This window comes from Leuciscus leuciscus, assembly GCF_965113295.1.
Source record: "Leuciscus leuciscus genome assembly, chromosome: 22".
Taxonomy (NCBI): domain Eukaryota; kingdom Metazoa; phylum Chordata; class Actinopteri; order Cypriniformes; family Leuciscidae; genus Leuciscus; species Leuciscus leuciscus.
Genome location: NC_138746.1, coordinates 32,131,812 through 32,156,334, shown reverse-complemented (window position 1 = coordinate 32,156,334; position 24,523 = coordinate 32,131,812). Strand labels below are relative to the sequence as shown.

The 24,523-nt window shown below is 38.3% G+C and overlaps 1 protein-coding gene across 3 annotated transcripts in view; it reads right to left on the bottom strand.

Annotated features, from left to right (window-relative positions):
• The window catches only part of prkn (parkin RBR E3 ubiquitin protein ligase), a 384,030-nt gene that overhangs the window by 240,858 nt on the left and 118,649 nt on the right, over window positions 1-24,523 (bottom strand). For all 3 annotated transcript variants that reach the window (XM_082154627.1, XM_082154628.1, XM_082154629.1), the window contains exons 6-7: window positions 23,876-23,991; window positions 18,452-18,588 (exon numbers count right to left, since the gene is read on the bottom strand). In XM_082154627.1, the coding sequence (XP_082010753.1) occupies window positions 18,452-18,588; window positions 23,876-23,991 (253 nt within the window). The remainder of the gene's footprint in view (window positions 1-18,451; window positions 18,589-23,875; window positions 23,992-24,523) is intronic.

Genomic DNA, 24,523 nt, shown 5'->3' with positions numbered 1-24,523 from the left:
TTCTTCATTCTTTCATGCAGACATTTATTTGTATAAGTTAAATATAGATTCATCCTTATTAAAGCTATTAAAGATATTCAGTCAAGAACATTGAGTTTGATTAACATTAATGACGTGGATCCAATACACTGATACACATCCGATATTCTCCCAGCTGTTTACAGGGAGATTATCGGATGTGACACAGACACAGCCTCTAGTCATGTGGATATAATTATAATAACTGAAAGGAAGTACAGCTGTCTTTACTCAGTCACTCTTTGCGCAACATCACATTTCATTAGAACATTTGCAACCATTTTTAATTTTTCAAATAGGAGAACACATAAGAGAATAATAAAAGAATATCGAGATACTGTATGCACGTGTTTCACTCATGTCACAACGTCCCCTCAAATCGTCTGTGTGAACCGAACCCAGCATGAACTGGATGACTGGCTGCTAGTCAGCCTGCCAGGGTCTCATATAAAAGCGCTGCTTTTCTTTCATTCATCTTTGACTGGTAAGGATTTCGGAGAAGTCTACATATTTTCTTGTATTCTATTATTTAACGGTTGGGTTTTCCCCTCAAAACCCAGCTCGCTTTATCACATTATACATAAAACACAAAGAACAAGCACCTAGTGCCGCAGAGGCCATGCTTTGAGCTTCACAAGTTCAAAGCCAGTCGACCTGCAGATCCGTGTGGGTGTCTGTATAACTGAGAGAAGGCCTCATCGGAGCACCACAACTCATTTGTCTGAGGGGAAAAAGTTTAATATTCAGAGGCGAACTGTAACCTTCAGCCATGAGGGGCGTACCTGAGCACTGCTGCAATTCCAGGGTTCGTTTGTATCAAAACCCTACCGTGAACTGCAGAAACACACTGTTCAAATCCAGATGATCTTTCTTTTGACAGCTAGTCCTACTGAGAAAGCGAGTGAAAGCGAGAGAATCACTGTAGAAGAAAGATATGACTAATTTAAGTCAGCAATTTTCCACTCCATCTACTCTCAAGAAATTTCCAGTGGGAAAATCAGTTATTTTCCGTCATGTGTAGCTCAGCTTTCTGGAATACTAAGCTGAAATATAAAACTGTGGAAAAACACACTGAAATGGTGCTGTCCTTATCTTGTTTTTTATGCGATTGCAGACATAAGTGATTCAAATTATGGTGGAGCAAATAATACCATACATGCAACCATTTTTATTTTTGTCTACTGTAGAAAGTACTTCACTCTGGAGTTGCAGGAAAATGCCCAAAAGTTCCAATTAGGGCTGCACGATACTGGGAAAATATGTGATATGCGATATTGTTGTTGAGTATTGCCATAACGATATTTCTTGCGATATTACATTTCCCTTAGAGAAATGCTATTTTTATTATTTTTTTTATTTTTTTATTTTTTTTAATCATTTATATATGTAATGATCATACTAAAATAAGGTAGGCTAATAGATATTCTTCTGATCTTCAGAAGAATATCTCAGTTTTTTCAAAAAGTTAACATTACACATGCAACACTTTGATTAATGGTTGTCTGTGAGACTCTGTTATTGTTACTTGGCATTTCATTAGCAGTTTTGGTAGATTTGGGCTTACACTTTTTGAAGTCTTCATATAGCTCCCTGAGGTTGCGTTCCAGATGACTGTGGAGATTAGTTTCCTCTCGACGTGGCCAACATTTTTCGGCACGACTTAGTGACACCATCACTTATGTTCACATATCGCGTTTTTTTGCGCGCAAAATGGAAGCACATTTTTCCAGGCCCGCCTATGCCACGACGAGATGAGAACATCTCAACTTTTCAGAATTCGCTCCGTGAACAATATGGCGCACGTTGACGTTCGACCTTGAGTGTGTGGGCCAGTACTTCCGGTGAAAACTTCCGGTGATCAGACAGCGAGAGCGAGAGACAACAGCGACCGAGTTCCATTACCAGAGATCATTTTTCACAATGAGTGTTTTTAGGATTCAAGAGAGGCGACTTGCCTTTCAGAGGGTGACAGCCTCAGCACTTCATCGTTGTGTGCCGTTATGTACCGTTTCGTCACGTTACAACAAAGAAGTCAGCTTTCATGCATTCCCCGTTGACGCTGCAGTACGGGCTGAGTGGATGCAGAAGATCCGGAGGGATGACTTCAACTTCTATGCTTTCTATTACTGCATTTATTTTGTGCAAGTGAGATAAGTAAAGACCATCTGTTTCATAAATCATTATCTGTCTGGTGTTTATAAGCAGCACATACAGTATTTTACTATGTGTAAAATATACACAAACTTAGTATATTAAATTGTTTGTGGTACCTACAGTTAAAATTGTAAATGTAAAATATGTGATGATAATATTGATTGAGCAATTGATGCAAGTAAGTGAAAATATACGCGCAGAATTGAGAAAATAGTATTTATGGAGATAAATTGTAGCCTATCACAGGGCAAACGTGTGAATGTACACGGTGCATTTTATGCAAACAACTCTAATCGTAGTTGTAACTCTCAGGGATGCAAACACATGTATGGTCAAAAAAGAGAGAGGTTATCGAAGCCCTCGCCCCGCGGCAAATATCCAGATACTTACATAATTGTGATGAATTTGATCCTTTGTAAGTTATCATTTTGCAGTGTAAGATTACAGTTAACACCTTTAAATATTACATAAATGTATTATGTATTTTTATTAAACTTAGTGAGTGTATAAATCAGCAGCAAAAAGTAATTCTTGAGAAAATCTGCACAGTAATTTTATAAAATCTAAACATGTTAATAAAAACAAATTACTATTAGTACTCTTATAAAATTCAATCAGGCAATCATACATTTCACAATTTTATATTTATATATGAATGTCAAGAATTCAGAAGTGTATATATTTATATAGGCTACACTACACTACACAGAAATAACATACAATTAAATTATGCTTATTTTAAATGTATTGTGCAGGCTAGGAATAAAAAATATAGGCTTTTAATAATCTTTCAGTGCGCAAAACCATGATAATATGAAACGCTTCAAAACAGAGCGCACAAAGCACGTATGCGCATCGCGGGTGCAGAATGATGTGCTCAAAGCAACATGGAGTCACAGTGTGCGGCGCTGCACAAGTGCGCATTTAAAAGTTTACATTATAATGTGAACTTTTAAATGCGTACTAGCACATTGGAGAGAGTTTTACCGTGCATCCTGCTGTAACCGGACGAGGCGCGCGCGCTGTTTGAATACTGAATGGAGAATGATTGACAGCCGCAGAGGAGGGAAAACGAGTTTCCGTAAACTTTAATTTAATGATGTAAATAGACTTCTGTCCCACACATTAAGCTAAGGAATGGCTTCAGATGACTTTGTGAAATTATAATCAGACGCTCTCACACCCAAGTCACCCAAACTGACGTGAAAAAATCGGGAGGCGCCGAAAAGCGCGCTGTTTGCATCCCTGAACTCTATATTTACAGTAGGCATAATTGTCATTGCGTATGCGTATGCAGCATGAGTCAAACACAATTTTCTGTTTGTGAACAGTTGTATTTCATTCATTAATCTGACTATGCATCCGTGCATTTAATTGCCATTGGCTAGTGTGATAGTAATATGGATCTTAGTAGTATTTTAAGTGATATAATTGATTATATAAACGAATATAAGAGATCTTTTTCGGCTTTCTCCGGCTCCCTGCACCGGGCGTAATGCGAAACCGGAAGTGTCTACCCCCACACTCGCTGATCGGAAATCCAACATGGCGGCCACGTGCAACTAGCCTATTCCGCAAGCTCACGCAGGTCATGGTTGCATAGCAACGACAGACGTAATCGCTTGTGGAAAGGAGGAGATAGCGGTGCGGCCGCGCTTTCCATGGGTTTTTAGACGCGATATGTGAACGGCCCTTTCAGAGTACCTGGCTGCATTTATGACACGTCTTCTCAATTGAGGCCAAAATATTGCCATATTTCAGACGTACAGTTCTCTTTAGGCACAGGTTCTTTCGCTGTTGTCATTTTCCTCGCTTGTCTCTACTCCCGCCATTAGTTTTTATTTTCCACTCTCTGCTCTGAGCCACTAGGTTCCCCTTTGGGCCCGATCTAGCCAATAGCATAATAGCACCTTCTGGGGAGGCGGGTATAAAGATAGTAAGGCCACATTTGATTGGTCGAATTTGGATAAACAACCTATGCATGCATGCATCACACAAATGCTTGGCATATAAAATAAATGCAGTTTATCGCACCTCTCTGCTATACGGATATCGCATATACTGTTATCGCGATAAAGATAATTTTCCGATATATTGTGCAGCCCTAGTTCCAATATCTTCTTCTGTGGTGTCAAATATAGCAGACAGGGAAACAAAACAACACAAATATCTGACACTGCTAAATCATCTACTGTAATGAAATATTTGATTTAAAAGATGCAAAACATCTGTATATTATTTTGTATTTAAAGAAAACAAGAATACGCAGTCCCAAACCCTTTACTAGTGACGTTCTTCAGCTGTAATATCAAATGCAGCAGAGACAACTCTGTATATTCTTCTGTATAAATACAGATTCTTCTGAATGCCCGTCAAAGGCACCGAAAGGAGCTTTATAGTCCTGGCTAATGCTAACATGCTAACGACCACTTGTGTTGGTGTGTGCTTGTGTTTCTCCCTTGCCTTATCTTTCAATGAGATTCCCTTCTAATAACCCTCCTTCATCCATGAAGTGACACTTTTACTGTTTATTTTATTTCCATGACATTGTTCCCTTTGTAAGAAGGGAAATGAATCTTCCCAGAAAATCTTCCAGAACACCTTGAGCAGTGCAGGCCTTTACAGACACATACAGACTTACAGATAGAGCAAAGAGCTGATAAAAATCCCAACAGGCCTATAAATTTACACCAGATCACGTCATCCGTTCAGGAATACTGATGTACCACGCACAGAGTTCTGGGATTATTCATCTAAAGCGGATAGCAGTCTACTGTGGATTATTTATACGCCAGACATTGATCCTTATATGAATACTAATAAAGGCCAGAAGCAGGATTTCTATGATAATCTCCGAGCTCAATGTACGCTCCTGCAGAAGCATTAATCAGTTATGTAACACACACACACACACACACACACACACACACACACAGTATATACAGTGCTTTACATTAACACCCAGCAACCCACCAAATACGGGGCAAGCAAGATGGCGCCGATGTGTATGGTTGGCCGTCGGTTTGGGGTGTTGTGTGTTGTGTGTCTGGGATGCTTGTATTTTATTATTATTTTCTTAATGACTACACATAAAAATAAAAATAAACATTCAATGTCAGATACTCCCGGTTGAACCTCTACAAAGCTTTGAACTTCAGCTGTTTCCAATTACAACTACAAACCCTGTGATGGTCGGTTTAGTCTATCGGCCTCCGAAACAAAATAGAATGTTTGTCCAGGAATTTTCTGATTTGCTGAGCGAAATGTCCAGTAAGTATGATCGCTTTTTACTCATGGGTGATTTTAATGTGCATATTTGCTGTGGTAAGGACACACTTTCAAGTGAATTCTTAAATCTGATTGAATCGTTCGACTTGGTGCAATGGGTAAATAGCCCTACTCACAAACTGGGTCATATGTCAGACCTGATTTTAACTCATAATTTGCAAATTGGTGATGAAATGGCTTTTGAGAAAAAAATTTCAGATCATATGCCTGTCACTTTTAAGATATTGACTGGCATGCAACCTGTGCTTTTGGATGACTCTGTGTGCTGGTCAAGGAAACTGAGTGATTCTACAAATGTCGAATTCTCTGCGCTGTTTAAAATCAAGTGCAATCTTCACAGGCTAGAATCTTCTCTGCCGCTTTTAGGCGTGGATGAACATTGGACTTTGTTCAAATCCACCTGTGTTGATACTTTGGGCTGTATTGCTTCGTTAAGACCCAGAAAACATAAATCAAAAGTAAATCCCTGGTTAAATGAAATGACTCGTTCCCTCAGAAGGCAATGTAGGCAGGCAGAGAGAAGATGGAAAAAGAGCAAACTTCAAGTCCACTATGAATCCCTCAGAGACTCCTTATTCCAAATCCAGAAAGCCGCAAGAGATGCAAAAAATATTTACTTTTCTAACATTATTAGGGATAATGCTGGTAATCAGAAATTCTTGTTTTCGATTATAAATTCTGTTATTAACCTGTCAAACAACACATACCAAAAGTCTTCACTTATTTCGTGTGAGGAGTTTTTAAATTTTTTCAGTCAAAAGATCATTGATCAGCATGCCCAGTTTCGGTTTGTGGCGTTTGCTCCATCAGACACTCCTGCCTGCACTGCAGAGTGGAGGGAGTTTCAGTCTATTCCTGCATTAATACTACAAGACATTGTGCAACATTTGAAACCCACCTGCTGTATAAACGACATGATGTGCAATGCAAAACTTTTGATTCCTTATAATCCCCCTAGATCATTGCGCTCAGAAAATCAAAAACTTCTTGTCGTACCAAGGACTAAACACCTTCATAAAGGTGATCGCGCTTTCGCTGGTATGGGGCCGAGATTATGGAATGAGCTGCCTTTATCTATTAGATCTGCTAAATCTATATCAGTATTTAAGAACTTGCTCAAGGCGCATTTATCATTGACCACTTATAACAGGTAATCACAATGTGGTAGATGTGGTGTCTGTGGTGTGAGATTTGTTACTATCAAGCGGCAACCGCCCTGTCTCTCTCTTGAAACCAACACGGAAGTGAATTCAACGGCAATTCATCGACTGGCCACTTGAGGCTGGGTGCAGAAGTGAGTCAAATCTGTATCTTCATCATGTTAAAATACCCAACTTTACAGCAGAAAAAAACACGTTTACAGCCTGGTGCAAAAAGTGGATTTGGTCTATACAGCTAATTTTGCCCTTCATGACAACTGTGAGGGGGGTGAATTTTTTTATAACTCATCCGTTTAAATTATATTAAGCCTTAAATTTCTGCATAATTAAGGGCGTGTCCACTTTTGAGTGACAGGTGGATTCCCGCTGCTGTGGTCATTAGTCATCATTAGCCGTTTGTCTGCTGTCTGTTAGCCATCACATTACCTCAGCTCATTGTCTGACTGTAAAAATAAATACATTCGGGAGTGACGCGCTGCCAAGATGGCGACGGTCAGCCACGCCCACTTTAGGCTTCAAAAGGGTTTTCAGAAACCTACGGGTGACGTCACGGACACTACGTCCATATTTTTTTACAGTCTATGGTTACTATGTATGTTTGATATTTTATCTTTTATTCTTTTTTATTTTAATGTAAAGCACTTTGGGCAACCTCGGTTGCATTTAGCAGTGCGAAAGAAAGAAAGAAAGAAAGAAAGAAAGAAAGAAAGAAAGAAAGAAAGAAAGAAAGAAAGAAAGAAAGAAAGAAAGAAAGAAAGAAAGAAAGAAAGAAAGAAAGAAAGAAAGAAAGAAAGAAAGAAAGAAAGAAAGAAAGAAAGGTGGATTTCAGCAGTGGTGAGTAACACAGTTACTCCTAGTCTCCTACTAACCATTTTGGCGGGTTGACTTTTATAAAATATATATACATTTTACAATTGTAGTCTTTTAAAAAGGCATCTGAAATAATAAACTAAGTAAGTGCAAATATTGTCAAAAATATTGCTTTTTCGATACATATCGATTACTGAAATATCTGAAAAGCTTCCACTATTTATTTTCCACAGAATACATACATAATACCAGCTGTGCTTTCTCACCTCTCCTCACTCACTCGTTTCATTTGCTCCGGATGGATATTGTTGGTGTTACCGGGCTTGAATTTCAGCGTGGGATTGCGCGTATTGAGCATAATTTTACTCATTCCCACAGATTGTATGCTCACAAGTGCACACACATAAAGCCGCCTCTCAGTACTAAATTGAGTTCTTTTTACGTTTATTTGAGTGTATTTGTCTCGAATACGTGTATTTAACTCAAATACGTGTACTTGCGTGTATTTGAGTTTTTGTGCGTCAAATACACAAAAAATAATGTTGAAAAACGTCGGTCTTGGCGAGTATTCATGTAAACACAGTCATTTATGTCTTAAGTGAATGTAAACAGTTGATAAAGAAAACACATGTGTAACAGTATAATGGATCCGTGCATCAGGTCTTAAAGTGACAGCAGCCTAATGTACCTGCTGTCAAATTATGAGATATTAAAAATATCTATATGGCAGTTATCCCCCATGGTATCGATCCCAGTGAGAATGCTGAATGGCTAGTAACTTTGGAAAACAACTAGCCACAGGGGCTGGTGAGCAAAAAAGATAATGCCAAGTCCTGAGAGCGAGACGACACTAGAAGCCGGTAAGTTTTAGTGTAAAATGACTCTCAATCTCTTCCATTATAGACAGGGGATACCCAAGCTTAGTGATTCAGGTAGTAAAGAATAGTATTTTAGCCCTCAGTATCCTCCTTTTTTATTTTGAACTGTCTTAATATAGTTTATATACAGTTTTATTCTCATCTCTTATTGTTATTTTTATTTCTTATGCATACTGTTTTTAATTCCTATGCATCTGTTGTAATTACTTTGATTATTTTAATTCCTTCTATGCAAAGCACTTTGAATTACCATTGTGTATGAAATGTGCTATACAAATAACTTGCCTATATTATATATTATATATATATATACATACATACCTATATACATATATATATATATATATATACACATATATACATACATATATATATATATATATAATGTATGTATATATGTATATATATATATATATATATATATACACATATACATACATTATATATATATATATATATATACATATATATATATATATATATATATATATATATATGTATGTATATATGTGTATATATATATATATATATAATGTATGTATATATGTATATATATATATATATATATACATATATACATACATTATATATATATATATATATATATATATACAGTACATACATATACATGTATATACTGTATATATATATATTCGTCCCCAGACCCGCACTAGCGAGAGCTAAAGCGGAGCAGCAAAGAAGTTTCATTTGGATTTTTCCAGAGTTGACTCTGGCAGGTGTTAGGAGTGGCTGCAGGCAGTCTGTGGTATTTAAGGATATTTTTTGAGCTGATAAAATGTCAAGGTTTCCTCCAACAGGTGTTGCAGCAATTCCACCTTATCTAGCGTTTCACTCGCCATCGGCGGCTGAGCCCAGTTAACATGCAACTCCGCTCGTTTCACCGTCTGATAAGTGTGCCCACACACAGAAACATGCAGCCAACCCTTCACTGACTCACATTTACTCAAATCAGTAATTGGTGTGTGTACGTGTGTGTGTGTGTGTGTGTGTGTGTGTGTGTGTGTGTGTGTGTGTGTGTGTGTGAGAGAGAGAGAGTTTCTTTAGAAGTACAATGATCCAATTTTTTAACTCAAATGGGGACCCGCAGGTGGTGGAGGGCATCCCTGTGATTTTTTAGTGGGAGGCGGCCATCCTACATGCCTGATATAATGACAGGAATAATAATAAATGTAGATGTAAAAGATACTGTATAAAAGGTGGAATTTCATTAAAAAAATTTGAGAAAAGTTTGTACAGTGTAGCTGACACATACAGCATCAGATTATTATTTTTTTTCTGTATTGTGACATATAACTTTGTGAAACACATTATTAAAATAGAAAAAAACAAACAAAAAAACATAGGGTTGGGATTTGATTCTATTCATCATTTGTTTGATTGGATGACAGATCTGATTGTGAGCTTGCAGTCGATTGTAAGAAACGGGCAGGTTTCATCCAAATGTTAATATCATCATTACTGACCCTCATGTTGTTCCAGACCCATTTGACTTTTTTTTTTTCTTAGTACACAAAGAAACTGAACTTGAGAACTGGATCAGTCAACACTTTCTCACTGCCAACTCATCACATATGGATGCTTCCATTGCTTTCAATGAGAAACGTTTGGCATCGATACACAGATGCCATGGGTATGGGAATGTTATCATCATGAGGACATTTTATTGGGGTTTAATTTTGCCAATATGACATATATGTTGGGGTATGAATTGCAATTTAACCAGAAACAATGATTTTATTACATTACACTAATTTACATTACACTATTTTGAGCACACAACCCAACCCCTAAAACCTAACCATTTGTTTATTATATCAGAAAGAGCTTTATTGCCAAGTATGTTTACACACACAGGAAATTTGTGTTTTAAAATATAATTTAAAACATAGGATATAACAGGCAGATACAATTACAGTCACAATTTATATATATATAATTTTTTAAAAATACAAATATTTTTCCGAGGCCAAACGATTGATTTGTTTGAGCAACAGACTCAAAAGTGATCATTGTCAAGATCAGGGGCCTGATTTATAAAATGATGCGTAGAAACAATCCTACATTTGATCTTACGATCATTTCTCAAATGTGAGCACGTGTGATTCAGAGAACGAACGTACACACAAAAACAAAATGTGCGTCCCCCTCTCTTCCAGATGTGAAAATCAAGATCGTAAGTGATCCTGAAATTGTGTGCAGCTGAATGGTTTCAGATCTCCGCCATGTAAACAGCACCTAATTAAAGTCATTAACATATCAAATAGCACCAGTAAACATCCAAATCCTTTACTTGAGGTTTCCAAATACCTGCAGTTCTCAGACTCAGAAGGAAAGTGTGTTCGTCTGCTCAGACCCCGACATGGCGCTGAGCACTTTTACACATCAAAGACCGTTTTTATAAATATGAACGTTGGTGTGGATTTTAGCGTACACACACTCTAAGTTAAAATCAGTGTGTTCGCACGTTTTATCCCAGATTCTGTGCAAACATTCGAAAATTGCCGCCGGAAGAAGCGTTACATCAGCTTTGATTGTGAAATGTCATTGGCTCTCGTGTGTCTTGTGACCGACTGTGTCATGTTAACGTTAGGGTGTATCTTTTGATGGAGATATGACAGCACGTGTTCACAGAGCGGGATCATTTTCAGTGACTAAACCTTAAAGCGGTCATGACATGATAAATCATTTGCCTTGATCTTTTGACATATAAGAGGTCTTTGTACCAATAAAACATCCTGTGAGTTTCATAGATTAAAACATCCTCCTCATTATAAACAGAGCATTAATTTAATCAAGCTCCAAAAACAGCTCGTTTTTATTGTTTGATGAGGGATCTGTGACGTCACACATTTGCATATGCCCGCATCCAGAGCAAGACATCGACGAATACATCATCACACCATAGGCCCCGCCCACCGGCGTTCAGTCGGTTAACGGCTTACACATGCCTACACTGGATACGAGCGCCGCGTCACGTCAAGGCAAATAGAGCTCATTATAATCACTGATGCTGTCTACACTGATACAGTATACAGATAACATCATCCATGCGCTAGAGTCTGTCGACAACAGGACTAATGGAAGAGTATATGGAAGCGTAAAGGAACGTTCGCTTTGACTCATACTGTTTAAACAGCTCATTTACTCATTTCTGTAGAGATTTCATAAGGATACCAGCTTCAGGAACAAGTGGATGGTTCATTTTGAATCGATTTATGGACCATATCGGAGGATTATATGTTTGTTCGGAGAATTTGACAGCTGATTGTATTGTAAATGAGGCACAGTGTAATGGAGAGTTCACAATGAAACATTTGTTGACGGCATTTACAGTCAATGCTTTGTCTGTAAATTACAGTTTTATATGGAGGATGTTTTCAAAACACTTTGCGCTTATACTGTTTTTCTATGCAGTGACGTTAGCCAATCACAACAGAGCCGCCCCTAAAAAACTAATCATTTCAGACAGAAGGCCAGAACGAGGGTTGAAAATAAGCGTTTTTTTGTGTATGTGTGTGCGTGTGCTCTATTCTTCATATAAAGACATCATGGCTTCAGAAGACTTGGAATGCAACACAAGTAGTTTGTAATACTTTTAAAGGTCAGTTTTTGCAACAAGTATCAGTGACACTTTTATCTGCCTGTTACGTGTTTTATTTGTGTTAGGTTTAGGTGCTCAAAAATATAAATGAAAGAATAAATCTTTATAAAACCATTTATACTTTTACAAATGCATGCAAATAATTAAATGATCTTGATCGGACGCATAAGGCAAACAAGTGAAAGCACGGGAGTAATCGGCATGTCGAGAAATGATGCTAAAGGAGTAACCTGAGATCCCAACCAAGCATCCATATGTGACATGTTGGGAGTGAGAGCGTGTTGGATCGGCCTGATACATGAACAAATGATTAAAAAGATCCAACTCAAGTGAATGATTTGTTCACAAATAGGACACTGTTATTTCTCTCATGAATGCACAAGGGAGAGATAGTGCAGATCTGTCAAGACCACAATATTTCAGTCTGTTCCTCACACAAAACTATAGTACAACATCTGAAAACTTGGAATATCAGTCATGTGGACTACTTTTATAATACTTTTTACAGATTTTTTTGTCATTTTTGACAGCCAAATCACTTAATTACATTCATTTATATCCACAAATCTCTTTAGCTCTTTAGGATAAAAAGCTAAAGTTAGCACTTAAAAACACCAGATTGATATAAATGATTAAAAATTAAATGTGCACATATAGGGATAAATATACAAATATCAGTATAAGTGGTATGACTCATGCCTTTGATGTGAGTGGGTTCAAAACCCACCCGCATATATAAGTTTTAATAAGCAGAGCAAAATTGCTACTGTGTATCAGAGGATGTATATCAGAAATGGGGGCGTCGGGTTGCACTTTATTTCGCTGGAACAGAAAGCGGGCGGCAGAGCGAGGGGGAGCACACGTCTGAAGCCTTGTTTATACTTTCAGTCAACTTGCAATGGCCAAGAACCTTTCTGCAATGTCACCTGTTGCTTCACAATCCATGTAGAAATGGTAGCTAGAATGATATTGACAATACAACTTCATAAGTAATTAAAATTAGTCAGGTCTTTTAAAGAAGGAGATATTGAAGAGGCTATAGATGTGTGAAGTTGTAGTAAATGCTTAATGCTTACGAGGAGTGTATGATATAAAGCACTGTGTGATTAAGCATTTTTTTTTTATTATTTTTTTTTTTATTATTATTATTATTATTTTTTTATTTTTTTTTACCAACTGCCAGGGTTATTGTGGAGGGGGAGGGATTTGAGTAAGTTAAGAGGACTATGTTTGTTCTTTTGTTAAATGTGTTGTAAAATTCAATAAAAATATGTTTGCAAAAAAAAAAAAAAAAAAAAAAAAAAAGTGTCAAGTCTTTCCATTCTTTACCAAAAATGACACACAAAAAAGCTAGATTGTTTCTAAAACCATACATATTATTGTATTATATTATATTAATTATATTATACATTTTTAATAATAGACTAATTTAATTGATTAATTATGAATTGATGGTTTCTCACAGGGGCACTGAAAACCTTTTTTATTAATGCATTTTAATGTATTTGTGTCCATATGGTTTATTATAGGTTAAAATTGGTAATGGCTGGCACTAACAACCTCTTTGCAAAACCTGTATAACATAACACAAATTATAAGTTCACAAATGAATCTGCTGAAATGCGACGCTCAAATAAGATCAGGCTGAAATGACTGAGGACACTGTTAAAAATAAAACTGAACCGCCATTTTTGCAGATTTTCTGAACTGTGGAGGAGGTTTTGAGTTCTGAACATTACAGTAGAACATGTTTACATAGTACATCGAACTCTACTGATTCAAAAGATCACAGACAATTCCATTTGTCACGATACACAGAGTGACCCACTCAAAATAATGGCCTGATTTAGAGTAAAATGAAGAACGGGTGCATTACTGCTGTAATTTTCAGCACATTTGCATCTGTAAAATTCAACTTGTTCTTAATGCGAATGATTCAGATACAGGAGAGGAGGGTTCTCACATCATGCTTGGACACACAGGAAGCCGTGTGATGTGTGTGTGTGTGTGTGTGTGTGTGTGTGTGTGACTAAATGTTAAGTGGAGATTTTGTACCTTTGAGGTCAGCTTGTAATAAGGTGTTATGTTAAAGCTCATTTCAAAAGAAGGTTAAGGCTGCATTGGCTTCCGCTGTATTTTCAGAGAAAAATCTTCTTGAGCTCACACAATCGTGTTTATCGGAGGCAGCCGATCATTTCTTCACATTTCGCGGATGTGCCTGGCCTCTTTCATCTGCACCTTTTGGACAAGCGTGTTTTGGCTGGACTGTTGAAAGTTGTTTAAAAGTGGAAATGGCATTTGAGGCTGATGTCTGACCTTTCTACACAATCTCCAGTCTGCAGTCACACACACACAGTGATAGATGGCCACAAAGACACGCTGTCACAACAGGAACAAGTGCACACACACACACACACACTCTGACAAACACTCACTAAACATATATATGCCTGTATGTATCTGTCTGTCTGTCTACATATTTAGGCTCCATTTATTTAGGAAAAAAATACAGTAAAAAAACAGTAATATTGTGAATTTACCATTTAAAATAACTGTTTCTATTTATAATGTATTGTAAAATGTAATTTATTTATGTGATCAAAATGAATTTTTAGCATCATTACTCCATCAATACTCTAAATGAACGATATCTTACACATCTTGTAAACATTTTCATTTAGTTTCGTGAACATTTTTATAAAACATGGGCCTTTATTTTTATTTAAATGCTTATGTCTGCTATTTTAGGCTCATTTTGTAAATGTAAGCAACTAATAATAATAATAATAATAATACATTTAATTTGTAATGCACTTTATATTTAAGAAAATCTCAAAGTGCTACATGATAAAAAGGATAAAACAGAAAAAGGGAGTTCAATCAAAAGCTCTCTTAAAAAGGTGGGTTTTAAGGCCTCGTTTAAAAGCATCCAAAGTCTGTGGTGTCCTCAGGTAGTCAGGGAGAGCATTCCACAGACTAGGGGCAGCTGAGCAGAAAGCCCGATCTCCCATTGTACGAAGCTTGGTCCTGGGAGGTTTCAGGAGATACGCCGAGGCAGATCGGAGGGCACGTGTTGAGGTCTGTGGGGTAATAAGTTCCTTGAGGTAGGGGGGGGCTTCACCATGGATGCACTGGTAAGTAAGTAGAGAGACCTTGTACTCAATCCTGAGTGAGACAGGGAGCCAGTGGAGTGATTTGAGGGTGGGGGTGATGTGGTCATATTTGCGTACCCTCAGCAGGATCCTAGCGGCGCTGTTCTGGATGTTCTGTAGCTTCTGAAGGCTTTTTTCAGAGATCCCGGTAAGGAGTGCATTACAGTAATCCAGCCTGGAGGAGATAAAGGCGTGGACAAGCTTTTCAGCATCTGCAGAGGTGAGTATGGAACGAAGTTTGGCAATGTTCCTGAGGTGGAAGAAGGAGGTCTTGCAGAGATGTTTAATGTGAGGCTCAAATGTCAGATGGGAGTCCATTTTAACACCCAGGTTTGTGGCTGATGTTAAAAGTGGAATATTTTGGCCAGAGAAGGTGATGCTGGTAATGTCAGATGACAACTAATCGAGACGCACAAACACACCGCCGATGCAGTGAGATGTACGTGCTCAGCCAGATTCGGCTCGGAGTCGTGCATCTTCGGATGCGGAGCCGAGCGAAACGGCCTTTGCGAACACAACGCGCACGACTGCCCACACCGCAATGACCTCATTTTTGCCGCACACACCTTCGCGCTCGTGCTCGGACGCGAGCAGCGCATATTTTTTCCGCCGTGCATGTTAAAAATGCACAGAATAAGCATGTCTAGTGTGTTTTAACAAGAACTGGAGTATGTCAGAAAAGAAAATGAAGACTTAAAAATATTTATAGAAGATTTACCCATTTTAACTTGTTTTTAATTATTCAGTTTGGGTGAAGTATGGTGTATTATAGAAAAAAACTAAAGTAAACTAATGAAAATAAATGTTCAAAATTAACACATTTTAAATAATAAGTCAATACATCATCAATACTTCTCCCAAAACATGTTTTTGTCTTACCCTGATACACTATGGTAAGCTTACTATAAGTGTTTATATTTTAGACGTGATGGGATGGTATTCGTGGAGAATTTGCGTCACTCACTCGTGTGTCTCATCATATCCGTAAATAGAGAAAAGCTGCTCTGGATACTTTGCCGTGTGTCTGGTGTCGGAGGTCGGAGGTTAGTTGAGTGTGTGTGTGTGTGTGTGTGTGTGTGTGTGTGTGTGTGTGTGGGAGGTCAGAGGTTAATTGTCACAACGAGTGAGAAAGCTTGACATGGAGCAGCTAAATCTCCAATCTCTGGAGAATCACCCGTTTGAAACAAACACCAGACAGAGGAGAGTCTGCTGGAGAAAAGAGAACGAGACAGAGCTCGCGATAAAACAAGAATCAACATCGGCTTGGCTTTTCGGAGAACTGATTGGGTTTGAAATGTTGTAGAATCAATGCAGAGATGATGGTGTTTTTATTTCTCAACAGGTGAGTAATGTATTTTATTGAACACTGCCATATGTATCTCTCTAACGGAGTTCACTGTAAATCATTATCTATTGTGAAGAGTCGTTTCATTATGGTTGTTGTAGCTTTGCTGGAATTAATTTTCAAGGAAGTACGGCGTCTATTAATGGGTAAAGCTACTGTAACGTCTTCAGCTAGTCAGCTAGAGATCTTTTCCATCTAAACTCTTAAGCGTAGTAGTGAATGATTTACAGGGTTGGGGAGTAACGGAATACATGTAACGGCGTTATGTAATCAGGATACAGAAATCCAGCAACTGTAATTCGTTACAGTTATGTCAAAAAACGTAGTAATCAGATTATAGTTACATTTTGAAAAAAGGGGGAATACTTTCAGGATTACAATGGTTTAATTTAAAACTTAATAAATCAGTATTTTGGCATAATAACACTATATTAAGCGCTGCTTGATTATACAGTAGTTCCTGGTTCTGTTGACAGTAATGACTCACGTGTGCCACCCGCTGGTGCATGCGCTAATAACAGCCTACAATCTCCTCAGACGCTGAATGCTGCTGCCAGTAGAAACGTTTCCCGCGGGACAAAAACGCTTTCAATTCATGGAAATTCCGCTGACATTTTTGTTTTCAAAGAAGAAAATGCAAACAACATGGTTGTACCAAAATGTCCTTTCTTAATCTCTTCTCACTTAATGGGATGTTCGCTGCCTAGGTAACATAGGGGAACTCCCACTGCCAACGCCCCAAGTTTAGTCAGGCAAATTAAGAAAGATCACGGCTTTAGTCAACATGTAGCCTAGGCCTATTTTAAAATAAACTAATATTTAGATTGTGTAGAAATTTGTACATGTTAGTTAAAAATAAAACAAAAATAATCTGTAATACCATACAGTAGCCACTAGATGTCTGTATAGCCCTTTACATAAATATTCAGCGCTGTGTGTTCCCAAGTTGTGGAAATGAGACTTGATTGCTTAGTTTTAATAGGTTTTTAGCTACAACATAGTTACTTACAGCTATATGACATTTTCTTAAATAGTTTATATTTTGCAAATATTTTACACTGGACCAAATTCTTAATAAATAAAAGGTTTTCAAAAAAATTATATTTCTTCTTGCTTGACTTTATTTATATATGTGACCTTGAAGTAATTCAAAAGTAATCAGATTGCATTACTTTCATACTATAGTACTTGGATTACGTTACTGAATACTTTTTTCATGAAGTAATTTGTAACTGTAACGGAATACATTTTTAAAGTAACCCTCCCAAGCCTGATGATTTATGAGCAGTGGGATAATATCCCTCTCTTTTTTTAGTTATGAGAAAGAACCATATTCATCCACACAGTCATGCAGAGCCGAAGCACAACCAAACCAATGTTCTTCTGCAAAATGCACAAAGTTTAGTTTTTTTAACCGAGGGCCAAACGTTACATAGTGTACCTTTAACTAAGATTAATACAAAAAGTGTTTTTCATTGTTAGTTCATGTTAACACTAATGTAGTGAACTAATGTTAACAAATGGAACCTTATTGTAAAGTGATATTGACTGTCTTTACCAGATGCAGCCGAAGCAAAACTGTAAGTACTGAGAGCATAAAATGAGTCAGACAAAAAAATATCAGTGAAAGAGAAAACGAAAGGAGGAGAATGGCAGCGAAACAAATGAAGGAGTGCAAGAGCAAGACAGCGGTAGATACAGAGAGATACAGCGTTTGAGAGATTGGTGGGGTGTTCTGCCTGATAGGGGGTCAATGCTTCTCCCCGGAGCCCCATTACCGGGTGGCATTAACGGATGTGGTGGGCCAACGGGGGCACGGCGAGGGCCCAGTGTGTGCGAATGTGTGCGTCAGAGAGTGAAGGAGAACAATTTGATAGTATCTCCTCTTCACTGCAGCCACCAACACACCACCATCAATCACTGCCAAACACAGCAGCCTATGCACACAGACACACACGAAATACAGAAACACACACGCGCACTAATAGCCGCTCACGTCCATGAACACTTGAACACGTGTTTACCTGCGCAGGGCAGGGAGTATCCCACCAGCGGCTCCCGGATAAACTGCCGCTCATTGAGTCTGGTCACACAGTACAGGTGGAAGCAGTCCAGGCAGATCACGTGACGCTCAGCACACTGAAACACCAGCACTGGAGTCCTGGAGGACACACAGAGGCATGAATCCCACTGACAGGGTGCATTTACACTGCTTTGCATCATACTATAAAAGCGCTTTTAAGAAAAACACTACTAGCTTCCAATAACAAGTAATGTCTTTCCACACTGAAGGCAACAATGCAGTGTGATGTTGTACAATCACAGCCAATCAGAACATACATCGGATGTTAGACAGAGATGGTCAGTGAGGGAATTTTCCGATACCAATTCTGATTATTTTTAAACTAAACCCTACAAAGCTTAATGTACAGTATCATATTTGATACACAAATGTCTAAGGCCTCTAAATGATCAAAACTGCTGAAAAACCTGTTTTACAGAATCTACTACATGCATGCTGTCGTCTGATTAATACTTTATTCTTTTCAAAAACGTAGTAAAAAATTATACTAAGTAAAATTACTTTTAGTAAAAACGTCCACCTTCAAGTCGTTGATGACCTTTATAAAGTTAACATAAGAATAAGTTAACATAAGAATAACTTTTATATTGTATGCATGTAATATTTCAAGATGAACATTTACTGGATTGAAGCAACTAAAGTTTTATTTAGTTAGTTTTATTTCATTTTATTCTAGCTTCATTCAGTCTTTTTTATTAATACTTGAATGTGGATGTTTCATAAAAAAAAAATAAAATAAAATAAAATAAAATAAAAATCTGAGAAAATCAGGTTTTTGTCAAAAGTATCGGATTCAGAACGGTGATCAAAACATACATTGAGTAGATCACGTCCATCAACACCTCAAAGCTTCACAGTTGTTACTTCTTTATGGGTCCGACATCTCATTCTGTAACGTTAGGCAGTTTTGATTTCTATGCTGTTGAATGTCTGATGATCACGTTAGCTTACTAGTGCGTAAGCAATCTATTCGTCCTTGGTTTACGCAGATCTTTTTTCTTTGCTTGTTTCTGGAACCCAAGATGCTGTAATATTTCAGAAGATGCGTAGCATCGCCCCCTACGGTATAGCAGTGAAAACATGGATTGCTGGAAAAACTTGTCAAGGGCAGAGAAGCTATTGAGTTTTTGGTGTGCAATACGATCCGTACAGTTTTCATGAGATTCCCTGGAGAAGAGCACTGATGAGGAGACGGCTGCTGGGAGAACGGGGGCGGGTAGAGAGCTTGTTTAGATATGTTGCTTGTTCAAAACATTCGGAAAACCTCAAATACCCTTGTTACTTTAGTGTAGTTTTCTTTCCATTTCTCCAGTCCTCCCCCCTTCACTCGCAAACCCAGACTCACTTGACTGGAAGTCGACTTGCTAACACAGTGTTCCACCTCTCTGACCCGGTTCTCCCGCTTCTATTGTAAGAGCCTGGCCGTGTCCTTGTCGATGCCCTTTTAAACAAACGGAGGAGATCTGTGAGGAGGAAGAAGAGTGGAATGGAGGACGGTGGGAAAACAAAGCTCTACTCAGGAAGGTAATTGCGGCACTACTTCAATCAGTCCTTGATTTGAATGGTGGTTGTTGGTGATTGGGCTTCATTGTCTGGTTCCTCCAGGCGCTCGAGCGCCCTCCACGCGAGAGCAGCAGGTAGGAGCGACTACACGGGACCGCCCCGCTAATAGCTGACCTTCATTGGCAGGACACACTTAGCGCTCATTTTTTCTGGAAAAATGGCCACTGTTGATTGAAGGGCCGCACAGCAGGAGGTGTACGTAGGTTGCAGAGTACAGAAAGCTTATCGTTCAGAATGTTTGTATCAATCTTTAGTTTACCTGTCCAATGTGTTGCAGGCATTTCATCTTTTCTGACTGCTGGATCAATCAGAAAGCCTCCAAACTGCCCTGTCAAACTTGCCTTGTTTAGAAGTTATTTTTCCTTTCTGATTGTTGTCTGTTGCTTTGTAATTTGATCAGTCTAATGGTCTATGAGTGAGTCTTACTAAGGCTTTATATACAGAAAGAATGTGCACTCGTATTATTATGAATGGGAGAAAGTGCAACGCCCAATATGGCGGAATCAGTCCCGCCTTCATAAGAAAAGAGCCAATCGTCGACTGGTAAAGTCATCGCGTCACTGCAGTTTTCACAGTCAGTTCACAGAACTCTGTCAGTGTTCTGAGACGAGCGCTTAAGACTGAGATCGCGCATTAGCTTGGTCCAGTCTGAAAAATGAATTTTTTTTTGTCACGATTCAAGCATTTAGAAACAAGATTTATGAGACAGTTGTTGTCAGATTTCAGTGGTGATTTCAAATATTTAAAGGTAAGCTTGGCGAACAGTTTTGGAGAATTTGATGTTTCCCCATTCAGAGAGATAGGAGCTGCACTTGCATGACCGAGAGGTGTTTTAAAGATGGCCGCCGAGTGAAATGACGTGTCTTAAAGGGACTTTGGTCTTACACAGTGTGCTAACCAGGTGCCTATTAACAACAGCATTAATTGTTTGGCCTAATATTACTTTTAAAGCTATTTTATTTTAAATGTATTCAACTGCAACTTAAACTGCAACTATAATTACAACTATATTTAAATAATTGATAGACAAGTTTCAATAGAAATGACATCAAAGTATATTTTAGTTTACCATACACTTAAACCTAACAGTACATTGAAATCTTATTTCAAAAACAATAAGTCCTGCTTTTACAGACAGAGCCAGGATTAGGCCTTAGTTCAATTAGGACATTTAAGTAGCTTTTATAAACGTACCTTAGAAAAAAGATGAAAAAAAACATTACTGATGTGCATCGTGAGACAAAACAATGGCACTGACATATTTTAAGATATGCCGGTATTACATCGACATGTTTCTACAATGGCCCTAAACGGACAAATGCGTTTCATCACTATGTTGTTCTTCGTGCAAGGAAGCTAGCTAAAGTCAGTGAATAAAACACTGACACAATGATGAACAAGTTACAATAATATTCACAATAAAATATTGTTTAACTGAATAATTAAGTAAATACCATTTCTTCATTTATCTTCGTAAAGAAGATAAATGGCTACTATAAATGGAGTAGTAACTGGCTACTCTCTGCTCTCTCAGACGACGACATCATCTCCTGTCGGCCACCATAACTTCTGTTGGTTGCAATTCGTAACCTCACCACCAGATGCGGCTAAAAATTACACACTGCACCTTTAAGTGGGTCAAAAAAAATGAATCTTGACTTTTTGGGTGGAGTAGAACACAAACCACACTAGTACACCCATTCTGGTAATGCTGTGCTGAGTGGAAGCTCCTTATTGGTCAGGGGCTGCATGACTTAAAGTGGGCGGTAGCTCAACATGGGCTTGGCCTCGTCCACTCTAGAATCATCACCACATCACCATTGCTCTGGCTTATCACTGGTAACTATCTCAAACTGGGTTTTTTTTCTGCAAAGCCATATGCAGCCACAAGTTTCTTCTGCAGGAGAAGTGGTCAGGACAAGTGGACTTCTGTCACCGCCAGGACAGTTTAAGCTACCTTGTGTGGTCCTAAAGGCCTGATATACTCAAGGCGACGTTCTTTTATGTTCTTCGCTTAGGGGTAAAACGAAGTTTGAAATATGCAATCAGTGATATACTGTAAGCGTACATCCGATGCCGCCAACTCTGCTGAGAGAGCAATATAAAAAAAATTAAAATTAAAAAAATTAAGCAGCTTCAAAGTATTAAACATGCAAAACAGTGTCAGTGTCTCATTTCATCAGAAGTACAACTTAAATTTCTCTTCAGTACGTTTTTACTAGCAGACGTCTGACCACGACGGACCAATGTATACAAGGGTGTTTAGCAGCCGGAGCGAACTTTTCCGGAAAGTTTGTTTTGGCAAGCTGTATCGAACTCCCAAAACGAACTCCAAAAGCAACTTCGTTTTGGACTGATTTTGTTCGAAATGACGTCACATCAGTTTGTTCTTCAATTTCGCTTTAAGTATATCAGGGACTTAACACTTTCTCAAGGGCTTCTCTCGTCCGGGTCCCTCTTGATCAGAAGAGAGGCATTGCCAGTACATCTGAGAGAGAAACCGGATGCTACCAAAAGAGTTAGCAGTGCTAGGTCTCAAAGGCCTTAATGGGGCCAAAGCTCCATTGAATGGCCATTGACCTTCTTCTGGTCGGATACTAGTGAGAAGTTTCCTCCGCCCATAGAATGATGGTGGGAAACCATCAACTATTGGTCGAATTACCCTATCGAGACGTCCCTATAGACCGTTTCCAGCAATTTAAGGCACAATGTTGGTGCCTGCAGGTATTAACTAACAGGTCTTCTTTAGGAGCGTGTAATCCTACCCATGATCACCTAACAGTTCCCATCACCAGCACAGGTTAGCTGCCGGATGCCATCCCGGAGCCCACTGCTGCCAGCCAGCCTTTATTCACGGGGAATACCCAATGCCTGTCTTATTTCCACAATAAGTATTCTTTTAAAAGTATACTAAAGTATATTCTTTTTCACAAGAGTACTTTTTCAAAAGGGAACTTTGACTATAGTTTAACTACTTTCAATAATAGCTTGTAGCTTGACAAAGTTTCAAAGCAGTGATGAGTTTGTATTGTAGGCAGAGCTAAGCAGAATAACAAGACAAAACAGAAATAACTGGGATTTATAACTGTGGCACTTCCAGAGCACATTCCAATATGCACCATAATCTGCAAGCCTCAAGTTAAAAATATGCCTATAAACCAATATTATTTAAATGATTATTTAAATAATGAAATATTTTAAATAAAGAAAAAAAATCAAAGTTGTAAATAAAAAAAATATTACCGGAGTACGTTTTACAAGAAAATGCCCTTGTAGTCTTTCTACTTAAACATTTCCCATTTAATCCGATATGCTACTTGCCATTTCTTTGTAATTATTTCAGCAATTTACTGGCAATTTCTGAGTGAAAACTGTTTCTACAGTTTTGTGTGTGTGTGTGTGTGTGTGTGTGTGTGTGTGTGTGTGTGTGTGTGTGTGTGTGTGTGTGTGTGTGTGTGTGTGTGTGTGTGTGTGTGTGTGTGTGTGTGTGTGTGTGTTTGTTTGTGTCCGCATTAATTCAGGGATTCATTGTTTTAATATATTTATGGTTTCAGGGTTTATTTATAGGTTTTAATCGATTCCCTAATAGAAACCAAGCAAAAACTAAATGTTTTGTAATCGTGGCTGGTTAGGACAAAAGCTTTTATCGTTTGTTGGTTTATCACATCACGCCTGTTTGGGACATGCTGAGATTAATGTTGTAATGAATTGTCAGATTGGCTCTTAGCTGTGCAGCCTAAGAGACTCATTTCGACCTCTATGATGGGTTTAGAGACACATGGAAAAACGGAGAGCAACTCACACAATGTCGGTGCAGGCGATGCAGGGCACTCTGCGTGTGTTGGGCATTATCAAGTCCAGCGCTGCTGAAGTGTCATTATCACCGGTGGGGTGGGCAGCACATTTCAGGTAAAACTCCTACAAGAAACACAAACAAGATGCAATCATGTCCTGCAAACCCCCACTAACAGACTAAAACAACCCCACGGCATGAGGGCAGCATTACTGGATCCAGCTGAGTTAAAGCTACCAATTTAGTGCAACAAGTGGACGGTCCTCTTTGTCTGTCAAGCACTTACAGCACTAGACAGACAGAAAGGCACAATAAATAGTATGCCTCATTGAAAATGGCTTTCTAAAATTAGTACAATCTGATGTAGCATGCTTGGTAAAATGTAAGTGACTTACTATGTAATGATAAAAATTGTGGATTATCTGTAAACACATTTACTCAAGACACCATAAGAGAATTTCAGGTGTGAATCAAGCCAAGGCAACGTCCATTTCCTCCATCTCTCACCACAATTTCCTGTCTTAACCCTCCTCCTTCCCTCGCACTTTGTAACAGATCTTTCCCTTGCGGGTCAAAATGACCTGAAGCCCCAAAATTATACTTTTTTTTTTTTTTTGGTCCAGAAAGCTTATTTAATTTAATTTTGATAATATTTTT